Source organism: Lycium ferocissimum, chromosome 1 (genome assembly GCF_029784015.1).
Source record: "Lycium ferocissimum isolate CSIRO_LF1 chromosome 1, AGI_CSIRO_Lferr_CH_V1, whole genome shotgun sequence".
NCBI classification, from domain to species: domain Eukaryota; kingdom Viridiplantae; phylum Streptophyta; class Magnoliopsida; order Solanales; family Solanaceae; genus Lycium; species Lycium ferocissimum.
This window is the reverse complement of record NC_081342.1, coordinates 70756848-70768964: the sequence shown is the minus strand read 5'-3', so window position 1 is coordinate 70768964 and position 12117 is coordinate 70756848. Positions and strand designations below refer to the sequence as shown.

Genomic DNA, 12117 nt, shown 5'->3' with positions numbered 1-12117 from the left:
ACAGGAACTATACTTCAACAAAGACGTAAGTAATGAACTTCCTCCAGTAATCCACAGTAATCTAAAATCGACAAAGACAAATTACGCGGTTTTCATACCAGAAAAACCATTCAGCTACGATTGGAAGTTTCGAATACATTATACAAGTGAGCACTTTCCATTGCTTTTACAGTTTCTATACCAAACTATGCCACCATCGAGAGAGAGTCATAACCCTGCTTACTGTTACTCTATATTTTATAATTAACATCCAACCGCCTGTCAATCCAAAAAAAAAAAAAAAAAAAATCTAGATGTCGCGACGAGCAATCTACAGAATTTTGTGAAAATGAAAAAAGGCTCAAATATCTGTCAAGATCAATGATGACACAACAACAACATAAGCTAGAAAGAAGAAAATTGCAATCTGAATGAAGAACTTGGGATTATCCCTCATGTTTGGAGATGTTACGGCCCTGCAACAGTTGAAACAGTGACATAGTTAATTTTTTTCTTGAAACAGTTAACAATCAGTGACATAGCTAATTTGGTTGTGAGAGAAAGCAGCCTAGTAATTTAACAAGTTCAAATTGTTTCGTCTGCTAGGAGAAATACCTAGCAATGCGTTGTGAAAGCCGATGGAAAGGCATGCTTTGGATAAACACAATACCAGGCCCCGTTAGGACAGCTGTCACCAGATTATCATTCTGCAATGGTGCAAAAATATAATTAGGAACATCTGCCTAAGAAACTAAATCAAAGATGACTATAGCAGATGCAAGTCAAATTAGTTCGTTGAAGCAGAAGGCAAAACATATATTTTCGTAGATAATCAACATTCACAAGTCAGATTAGTTCAATCATTAGTAATAAACAGAGCTCAAGAATTTCACCGTAACCAGCTAAAAAAAGGTTTCAATCTCAGAATACTAATGGAAGGAAGTACCAGAAACTTGCAGGGCAATCTGACCTTTTATAAAGGAAAAAAATCTACGTTCTTTTGTTTCTTTGGTCGCACTTTTGGTCATATTGGTGTTCTAATCTCGTTGTATGAGTAAATGTACTAGAAAAAGTACTAGAAAAGGATAATCAAACACAAGCAAAAGCAAGGATAGGCTCAATGAGTTCATGCTTTATATACTAATAGAAACAGCAAAATAATATTTTGATGTTTGATATTTTTCTTGCTTAAATTTCTAAGAAGAAAAATGCATGTAGAATGCCCAACATTCTCCAGCACACACACACCCCGAGGGAGAGACTAATCCTGCAGTAGAGAAAGCTCAGCTAAAGTTTCTACTTTATACAAAGCAGAGTTCATGTGTTTAAATGCTGCCTATGGTAGAGACGATAGCTGGCTTTAGTTTTTTTTTTTTTTTTTTTTTTTAGGTGATAACGATGGGATCGGGGATAACTTGCGGGCATCTTGACTAACCTGCCCACCAGTACAGGCGTCGAGTAACTCTGTTCATCAAGTCTTAGAAATATGTGAAAATATCATCTAATTTATTTAGCCTCTGACCCCTGATTTCTCATGGTCCAACTAGCTTTTTTAAGTTCAATACCACTTTTATTATGGACAAAGATGTTGCAAGGCAAGTACTGAACACGAAAGCCCGAAAGATTGTTGTGATCGCATCGCAGGTACTACATTCACATACAATGCTATTCTTGAAACATTAAATGATGAATATTATCCAGCAAGAAACAGCTAGATAATGTTCTTGAAACATTAAAAGATGGATTTCTTTTATCAGTAAAAGATAGTATTATAGATTGCCAGCATTAAGAAAATGCTGAGAAGTATGTACAGCTACCAACAGTTACATATCCTGTAATGTGCTTAAAAAAATCAAGCATAGCTTCTACATCACTAATTGAAGCCATGATGAACCAAAAAGAAAGTAAGGAGATACATCTGTAATTAACTACAAATACAGATTCATTAACTGATGAATACAGTAAGAAACAGGTAGGATGAATGATGGGGAGGAATCAAACAGAGCAGACATGTGAAAACATACCCCAAATACCACCCTTCTCATGGGTCCGTTGTATTTTATTTGGACATTGACAGTTGATGATACTGCAACGATGCTCGGCACATCAACAGCAAGTGTCTCACCCACCTCGAGATTTTTCTGTACAACTGAGGAAGGAAAACAAATTATGCCAAAGAAAGGAATCAGAAAATAGAACTGCTGATGTGAAAGTTATGAATCCTCTTAATCTTATAACTCAAAGTAAGAAAATGAACCAAGCATTCTTATTTAACCATCTGATTCCCACTAGAATTCCAATACTAGTTCACTGAACACACAACAAGTTTATGAAACACAAGACAATAATAGCAGAATGAAGAAAGGCTTTTCCAAAATAAAATCACATCTGTGTGGGCTAAAAAACAGTTCAAACATCAATATAAAACCTCATTGGGTGGAATTATCTTGGGTACCATAAAAACAACTACGCCTAAGTCCCAAACAAGTTGGGGTTACAGAATTGAGATTCAAAACCATACCAGAACCACCCCCAACAACAAATGCAAGGCCTTGGCCTGATATCTTCTGCCTTAGGAATCCCTGGAAATGTTAAAAGCATATCAGTCAAAGGTTCAACCAGTTTGTAGCAATTACCATCAGCGAGGCTGAAAATCATGCCCAGACATTAAAGTCAAGATAATTCTGTCTTCTCACCTCTGCAGTAGCAACTAGATTACGTGGCCTTTGGTCAATGGTATTACTGACTTTGACATCATTAATGGAGCAGAGGAATGCATCTGGCTACAAAATAATATCTTCAAGTTATATGTCAAGATAGAAAACATACTTAACCAGTAAGCACTTAAACAAACAGGATAAATGCTTACAAGGAAGAGAACCTATTTGCAAAAGGGAAGTAAATATAAAGAGTAATCTTTACCTGGCATAAGATTTCACCTCCGAATTTTGCTAAATCAATCTGCATGGAAAACAATGAATCAGAAAAACAACACAAATTAATTTAGTAAATATGAAAATGGAATCATCAGTACTAATAACTGTGTAACTAAACTGTGAAGTCTGTCACAACTTTTTCCAGCTTATACCCTTTTAGACACCCCAAACCAAGAACAAAGAAGACATTAGAAGAGTCATCGTATTTATTGGTGGTTGTTTATCATTTCACCTACACTTCTAACCCCAATTTCCCAATTGTGCACACACACAAGCCACCTAGTAACTTAAGAAGATTGTAAAATCAACAAGATGAAATTGTAATTTGGATGTGAACGAACCGGGAGGATTCTTGCCAGAGAAGGAGCAGCAATTCCGACAAATCCATCAGTTGTACCTGTATTGTGAAGAACTATGCTTGTCGTATTCTTTCCAAAAAGCCATTGCCAGACACCTGCTTCGTTTTCAGTGGCATACACATTTTCCATCTGGATGGAACCAGACATATAGCACATGGACCCTGCAAAGCATTCGAAGATTCCCGTAAGTCAGTCAAGAATGAGTAGAAATAGCAACAACAACAACAACAACATACCCAGTGGAATCCCACAATGTGGGGTCTGGAATGAGTAGAAATAGCAAGTGTTAAAAATGATTTGGCATTTGTGGATATTCTGATTAACTTATACAACATATCCTTGAGCGTAAGTATATGACCTGACAAATACAATGAAATCATGTAAAAAAAGGCAACTTAACATTTTTCGGGTGCAAGGAGAAAAAAAGAAAAAAAAAACTGCCCCCAGCCCTCCTACAAAAAGCAGAGGAAAGAAAATGAAACAGTTATATACACCTGGCCAATTGTAGAAAATTGAAGACAAATCAGTAAATATGGTAGCATTAGTGGGGAATGACCTAATTACTATCATAAGCTGATACAAGCATAAACATTGACACAATATACAGACCATCATTCGTTGAGGGTGATTGGTTCAATACGACAACCTTCTAGAAGATCAAGCATATTCCTTACGAGACACAGATTTGACGAAATTATCATCTTTCTTGCATAAGGTGTGGAAACTATTAATCAAAACTTCCAAATTCAGACTCAGGAAATGTTTCTATCGCAAAAAGTAGCTAGCAAGTGTGAGTCAACAATTTTTAAGTACTCCACAGTACACAGTCCACACATAGTCGTACACCCTTAAGGGTTAAGGCAATATCCGCTCAACTAGTTGGTCAAATTGTAGTCTTTACAACCAAACTGACATCCATTCTTTAATGTCAGTGTACCAGGCAAAATGAAGAGATTTTACATTGTGTTCGAAACAAGACTACTCAAGCATTTAAGGTGTTTGCATGCTGGCCCGGACACCTCGGTTAATTCTAAAAACTGAAGCAAACAAGTGAAACTTCTCATGAGAAAATCATATACATAAAAAGTTTGATAAGCAAGAGGCCTCCTTTATAAAGAACATTTTTTTTGTGATCAGGTGAAGTAATTTTATTAATATGGGCATCCAGAGGATGCAAAAGCCGAATACATAAAGAATATGATTAGCAACGTACCAGGTTTTGCAATAATCTTTTCTTGTGGCTTCAACATAATCTGAAACATATATACGGAAAAGAAAAAGAAATATAATCAGATCAACTATATAAGTTTCCCTCTTATAGAGAAGACAAACTGCATGTGAGGTTACCTGAACGATCTGAGCTTCACCGCCCAGAATTTGGAAAGGTGTTACAGCATCTTGCGGACTCTACAGCACAAATGTAATACAATGGTCAGGATACTAGCTTTGTGCAGACAGAGGGAGGGCGAGATGGTACATTATTTATTTAATTCAAACAGAGTACTGCTTTGCCTTCTATAGTATTTATATCTCCTAGTCCAACTGTGAGCAACAAAACCAAGCATACAAAACATATTACATCTAGTTTCCAAATTTACTATGATGAACATCCGATATTTACAAGTAACTGGAGAGTGGCGGAATAGCATATCCTTTTCTAGAAGATGTAGCTAAGTGTTTGATCTTGTTCTCACGGGATTCGGTTTCATAGGCATGTATATATGTAACTAGCATTTTACGTCTTTCCTACCCTATCAGCCACTGTTGTTTAACTTCATTTCCCTTTTTAGCATCAAATCTTGCCCTCTCCGCCCTCTCAGAAAATTCTGATGCAATTTAAGCTGCTGAAACATAACCAACTACCTAATCCTAAACCGGCACAAGTTAATAACCTCACTTTCCAAATATGATTCAGAACAAATTATGAATGAAGACTACCCTTATTTTACCTAAAAGAAAAAAAATTCATGAACACTTACAGAAAGGACATCAGAACATTAACTATGGACAGTTGGGTACAGAGAGACAACTACCGTCGCAAATAAAATGAGATTCTATCCGACACCGTTTAACATATCAATCAATCAATTAAGTGTCACAAATCGTCTCTGTCCGTTCTATTCATTCTAACAACTAAAAACTAAAAAGAAAAACCAAAACAGGAAATTACCACATACTTCCAAACACTCCCCACAAAGGTAGAGCCATGAGGGTGTGGCCTAGTGGTCAATGAAGTAGGTTAACACTATGAGGTCTCAGGTTCAAATTCCAGCAGAGACAAAAAACACTAGGTGATTTCTTCCCATCTGTTCTAGCCTTGTTCTAACCTTGGTGAACAGAGTTACCTGATATTTGTTGCTGGTGGGGGTGGCACGTATCCCGTGGAATTTGTGCGCTGGTGGGGGTGGCACGTATCTTGTTGTTGTTATTTCCGAACCCTCATCACACTAAATTACTATAGATAGCAAAATTAATTGCACCAAATAAACAAAAGAGCACTTCAACAAATATTATCATTTCCCTAAAAATCTTTAAAACACCGAATTCCCAACTTCCCCCGTTAATGTGATTTGCGAAGCTGTAAAATTCTCTTTTTAACCATTTCCCAACTAAAATGAGATTCTATTACAGCACCCATAAACATATAATCAATCAACTAAGCATCACCAATCCTCTATACCCATTCTACTCATTCTAACAACTAAAAACAAAACAACATAAAATTACCACATACTTCCAAACACACCCCCCAACCCCCCCCCCCCACTTGTGGGATTACTTCCAAACACATTGGGTATGTTGTTGTTATTTCCAAACACTCATCGAACTAAATTACTATAGATAGCAAAATTAATTGCACCAAATAAACAAAAGAGCACTTCAAAAAATATTAGCATTTCCTAAAACTCTCTAAAACACCAAATTTTCATAACTTCTCCCAATAGTGTCATTTACCAAGCTATAAAGTTCCATTCTTTTTACCCTTTTTCCCTACTAAGAAAAAAAAAAATCTTATTAAAATAATTATCACTCAAGCTAAAATAATACAAAATGCCAAACCTGCTACCTAGGGCTAGAACTATACACATAAAATTGATTTTTTTTTCTTTTTCAAATTTATATATTCATACTCACAATAACATAAAATCATGGATCCATAATTAAAAAGTAAAATACATTCGAAATAATAGAAATGTAATAATAATACCTGATAAACAAAAGGTTGAAAGGGCGTTGAGAAAAATGGAGCAGCCATTAGATTTTTGTGTAAAATTTAAGAATAAATATAGATTTCAAAGCGAAAAATTATATAGAAAAAAAAAATAGAATTTTTCAGATCGCCGGTGAGATCAATTTTCCGATTAACAATTTTTTTTTTCTTTTTCTCTTTTTTGGTGCAAATAAATATTTACGATTTGTTTTTTGGTTCGATTTGGATTATCATAATAAGATGATGATATTAATGAGGTTATTAAGTACAAAGTTTTATTCCTGAAATACCCTTGATTTTGAGAAAATAACAAAAATGGTCTCTTAGGTTTGAAGGTAGGTTCAAGATAGTACCTTAAGTATGCATTGAACATTTATTGTCCTTTAAGTTTGTAAAAGTTTAACACTTTTAATCTCTGTCAAATATTTACTTGATTACTCGGGAATTACAGCTGATCAAGCTTCCTGGGTAATTAAGAAAATCTTGAAGGCGTACAAATACTTTGAGCAAGCAGGGATTCTGGAAGCTGAGGTGGTGGAGTGGGAGCAATTTTCTATTAAACAAATCTACTTGAAGCTCAGAGGGACTTCCCTAAAGTCTCGTGGCGGCGACTAACGTGTAATAATAGTGGAGCTCTTCGATGGATATTCATACTATACTTGGCTATATGTGGAAGATTGTTGACTAAAGATCGGCTTGCTAAATGGGGTTGAATAAGTAGTTTTACTAAACTCTCCCTAATAAAAATAAGTAGTTTTACTAAACTCTCCCTAATAAAACAAGTATTGAATTTGATCACATAACACTTAATAGGGATAAATTTGAAAAAAATAAAATTAATTTTTTCTTGATTTGATAAGTGGACACTTTTTTTTGTCCAAGAAAAATGACTAAGTGAATGCTTTTTTTTTTTTTTTACCCGGAGAAAGTAAAAGATTAGCTGAAATTACACCTTAAAAGATTTCATCAGAGTCTAGAAATAAATCAAAAATAGCAGACACCAAAAAAATTGTACCTCTAAATGTGAGTTCCCTTTAATTTCCTTTTTTTCATATGTTCCAGAAATCTAACAGAGTTCATAAATATTTGACATAGACTAAAAATGTTACAACTTTTTGGTAATAAATTTAAACGACCAAAATTGTTCAATGCATACTTAAAGGATAATGTTGAACCTACCCTCAAATATAATGGGCAATTTTTGTCATTTTCTCGGTTTTGGGTACTTAAGTCTTTTTGTTCACTTTACATAAGAAGTAGTGGCATTTTGGTCATTTAGGAACTTAATTTTTTTGCTAGAACTTATTTTTGTAGTTTTATTAATTAGTATTATTTTGCTGTTCGGTTGGATGAAGACGATTGCACGTCACAACCCAATGACATGGCAGATTCTTATTGGTTAATAGATCCTCGTCGACGTAGTCTCACTTGTCCAACCTGTCAATTTCGTTGACTGTGGCTGACTGGCTATTGGCTAATGAAAGTAAAAATGACAAAATGGAGTTTCTACTTTTAATTTTTACTTTTTTGAATTTATAAGGAAAATGAAATTTACCTATAAAGATTTCTATACGTTTAAAGATATCCTCCGTTTGATTTATGTAAGAAAAACTCGTTTTTAACCAACTAGGCATAAATTTAAAAAAGTAGAAACTTACAAACTTGTGATGTTAAATAGTCACATATATTTTATGTGGTTATAAATGACGTTACGTAAAAGTAAATTATTTTTAAATATAAAAAGAATTAATTCTTTTTCTACTTAAAAAATAGGACTTTTAAATAAAATATAAGTTAACGTAAAGTCAAATATTATTGAAGCAAAGATGAAGGAGTACTATATCATTATAAAAAGAAAAAAAAATTCTTGTTCGTAGCAAATTATTTGCAATATAACATATTGAAGGTTTCTTGTGACGTTGATGAGAGATTTTCAAAAATTCTCAGAGGTATATCATTTGTTATTATTGATGCATAAATAGATGCTAATTATTCGGTTTGGATTAGTATTTAATACTTGATAACAAGTCATCTTTGTATTTGTCACATAGACGAGTTTGATCGTCTAAGATTCTTCAATTTTTTTAATCCATTTCTAAACTTCAAACCTCGCCAGTGTCAAGGTGAGGGCAAACTATTGTGCGATATAACATATTGAAGGTGTTACATTTTGTTATGAATCAATTGATGAGAGAACTAAGTTGTCTATAAAAAAATTCAATTTTCACCAGAGAAGTATATATATTTCTATGTAAGAGATTAAGAAAAAATAGTTGATACTTGATATAATGCAATTTGTTAGACAAATCTTATATCGAAGATGGTATCGTATCTTCTCTATATCTTAGAAGGACTTATCGAATAATAATTTCTGTCAGTTTTCATGTCCGCCGAAACTCTTTTTTGCATGATTGCATGATTATCTTTACTGTTTTTTTTTTCTTACTGTCTTTATTTTTTTTCACTGTTGACACTTTAAATGGTTGTGATTTCACGGTCTTCAAAAATCATAATTATGTTGTATATCTTCCACCATTAACAATTCAGTATTTTGATATGATGATATCTAGTGGATCTTTTCGAGAGAAAATATCTCTATTTTTTAATAGACTTATTTACCGACAAAAAGATTTAGAGTTAAAGAAGTTTAAACATAATAATTCATCACATATTATACTTCAAAAGTACAAATTTCGGATTTTTTTTTCTTTTTTCTTACTCTTTTTGTTTTTGTTACATAAAATACTACGAAGCATTTTTATTATCTTTACTTTTTTATTACATAATCTTTCTTATATTTTTTTGACACTAAAATGATACTATTAAATGGTTTAAGTTCGACATAAAAATTTCAGAAAAGTTGCTCCTCAGGTCACTATAGGATACCACGCAGTTTGATACAACATGATGGAAGTATAACTTACAACATTTTTATAGTAGTCTTCCTTTAATTTATTACATAATCTTTCTTATATATAATGCGTTGACACTAAAATGATATTTATTGAGGACGTTTTATATTCGGGCTTCCGAAAATTAAACATCATTCATCGTTTTGACAATTTTTTGGGAAAGAAATGTTGGAGAAGTATTTTTTTCAACATTGGTGGTCCAAATCAAACCAATTCAACCGTGCCTGAATTCTATTCGATGCGTCGTAAAAAACATAGCTTCTTTGTTGTTGCTTCTATACATGCATACGGTAGATCTTACTTGTCTTGAATATTTTAATACGATGTCATCACCCATCTCAAGTATTGAATGCTCTCGAGCATATACAAAACAAAGTCATATTCTGGGTATGTGATTATCGCCAGAAATTCTTTAACATTCAACCCAAAAAATAAAATAAAATTGGAAAGTCTTGCATTCTAAAATGGTACTTTTTCAGAGAAACTTAACAAAACAATTTTTAGGAGAATTTTTGTATTTTTTATTGGGAAAAAGAGGAAGCTCTACTTAACGGCCTAATAATATGAATTCTCTAATTTCAATGCCCGCTTTCTACAAATACATCACTATCAATTTAATAGGCTATGACAGATAAGAGCATGTTGAATAAATATACTAATAATTTAATTATAGGAATACTTAGATGAAGATCCCAATAATTCAATCATGTGCAACAGCCAAAGTGTATATCAATCCAGCAGTACTTTCATGTGAGTTCTTCAAGAAGAGATTGTTTTTTCCCATTCCCATGTTTTATTGATACGAATAGGAAATTCGTCAAAGTAAATTATTCCAAATGTAGCTCTCATTAATAGAGAAAGAGGCAAACAAATTCCAAATAAAGACTTCTTAAAAGCAAATTTATTACTCATTAGATAGATGATCACTTGGTAGTATGTAATGAAGGCTTATAGTTATATTTGATAATTAGAGAATGCATGTTCCGTTACACGAGAGTTTGAATTTGAATTAATTTGGTCAGTAATATTTAGATACTAGATGTTTAACAACATAATTTTCATGTGCTTAATGTCCGATAAGGTCGATGAGAGGGGAGGATTACATGATCGGTTATTTCAAAGTGGAATTTATTAATACTCCAGATATTGTCGTAGCATTTAAATTGCAGTTTGAGATCGTCATAAAGCATGAAAATATGAATTCACGAAGTATTATCTTACTTTCACACATAAATATCTAAGAGCATTTTTTTTGTTTTTGTTGTAAAGGTGCATTATGACCTAAACAAGAAAGAGTTCAAAAGTTATTCAAACTCTAGTTGTGAAACAAAATTCTATAATAGTATAGAATATCAACCAAGGGTCTTTCGGGAACAGCCTCTCTACCTTTCAAAATAGGGGTAACTGATAAGGTTTGTGTACACTTTAGCCTCTCCAAAATTTATTTACATTATGAGATTTCATTGAGTATGTTGTTGTCAATATAATAATGTTATTAATACAAACATGTTTATAAAAGGCATCCCGCGCACTAAGCCTCTCGCTACGCGCGGAGCTAGGAAGGGGGGACTACGAGGGTACAAGGCGAGGCCTCATTGACGCAGTACTTAACCCTCGTATTTCTGCAAGAAGCTATTTCCTCGGGTTGACAAGGACCTCCTGATTACATGACAACAACTTTACCAGTTACACATGTTTATACTGAATTGATATTCAAGAAATCTAAAACATATTTCAAAAAACTATCGAGCACCACCTTAATTATCCATTAAAAAAGAAAAAGAAAAAAAAAAGCATCTACTATACAAATGACCCGTTTGACCATGAGAATTTTTCACTTTATTTGAAAATCAGCATTTAGCCATGAAAATTGAAATTTGAAAAATATCAAAAATTCTGTTTTCACTTTCAGCACATTCAAACAATCAAATAATCTTTACAAATATTATAACCAAACATGACTCCAACTCTAAAATGTAAATAAAGTGAAAAATATTTGATTTTCATGGCCAAACCCCTGTGCAAAGTGTTTACAAAAGCAGGATTTTATTTACTACTATTTTGTTTTTTCCCCAAAAAGTCCAAGATGACAACTGGTAGTAACAACCAAACGGCCAATAAAGTATACAACATAGTGTATATATATATACATATAATATTGAAATTAAAAAAAAATATAAAAATGTCATGACCCTAAAATATAGGTACAAACTTCAAATAAAATTGAAATCATAATTTTATAGAACTTATATTTTGGTCATTTGATAGATAGTTAAAATTATCAATCATTTATCAATCTAATTCTCCATCAACTTTTAATTTACCAATTTAATTTATGTGAAAGGATTTATTTTATATCTATTTATATTAAATCTTTTTTGAACTAAAGTTTAAAATAATGTTGTATTTTTAGAAAGACCTTCTAGTAGGATAATTTTATTATGGGATATGACATCTCTTAAGATTATATAAAAATGAGTATTTTGATAATTTTATATCTTGTTTTATATCTATAAAAACACAATAAATTTATCGCCCTTCTTTTGGGGTGGTCTTTAAAATAAATTTATACTTTCTAATAAATATGATATAAAAAATTAATACTGGATATTCCAGCTTATACCATGCACCAAACGACCCCTCAGTGTATATACATATAATATGAAAAAAAAAGAAAAAATGTCACCTTCAATAATGTCGCATGCGTCCACTTTTTTGAC

At 32.7% G+C, this 12117-nt stretch overlaps 1 protein-coding gene across 1 annotated transcript; it reads right to left on the bottom strand.

Annotated features, from left to right (window-relative positions):
- Positions 1-89: 89 nt before the first annotated feature.
- Positions 90-6718, bottom strand: LOC132059209 (uncharacterized). Its single transcript, XM_059451763.1, has 10 exons — positions 6483-6718; positions 4622-4681; positions 4488-4527; positions 3257-3435; positions 2902-2940; positions 2676-2762; positions 2501-2561; positions 2004-2128; positions 595-686; positions 90-455 (listed from the first exon to the last, which is right to left on the bottom strand). Exons 1-10 carry the CDS (start codon positions 6528-6530, stop codon positions 341-343), a joined length of 846 nt encoding a protein of 281 aa, XP_059307746.1. The 5' UTR covers positions 6531-6718; the 3' UTR covers positions 90-340.
- Between the last annotated feature and the right edge of the window lie 5399 nt (positions 6719-12117).

What these genes read in the sequence shown, in the direction of transcription:
- LOC132059209 (XM_059451763.1), bottom strand. Translation starts at nt 6,530, where the DNA reads ATGGCTGCTCCATTTTTCTCAACGCCCTTTCAACCTTTTGTTTATCAG. An exon ending in AAAGATTATTGCAAAACCTG is followed by an intron (nt 3,436 to 4,487) that starts GTACGTTGCTAA and finishes AATGCTTTGCAG; the next exon opens with GGTCCATGTGCTATATGTCT. An exon ending in CTTTCACAACGCATTGCTAG is followed by an intron (nt 456 to 594) that starts GTATTTCTCCTA and finishes CAACTGTTGCAG; the next exon opens with GGCCGTAACATCTCCAAACA.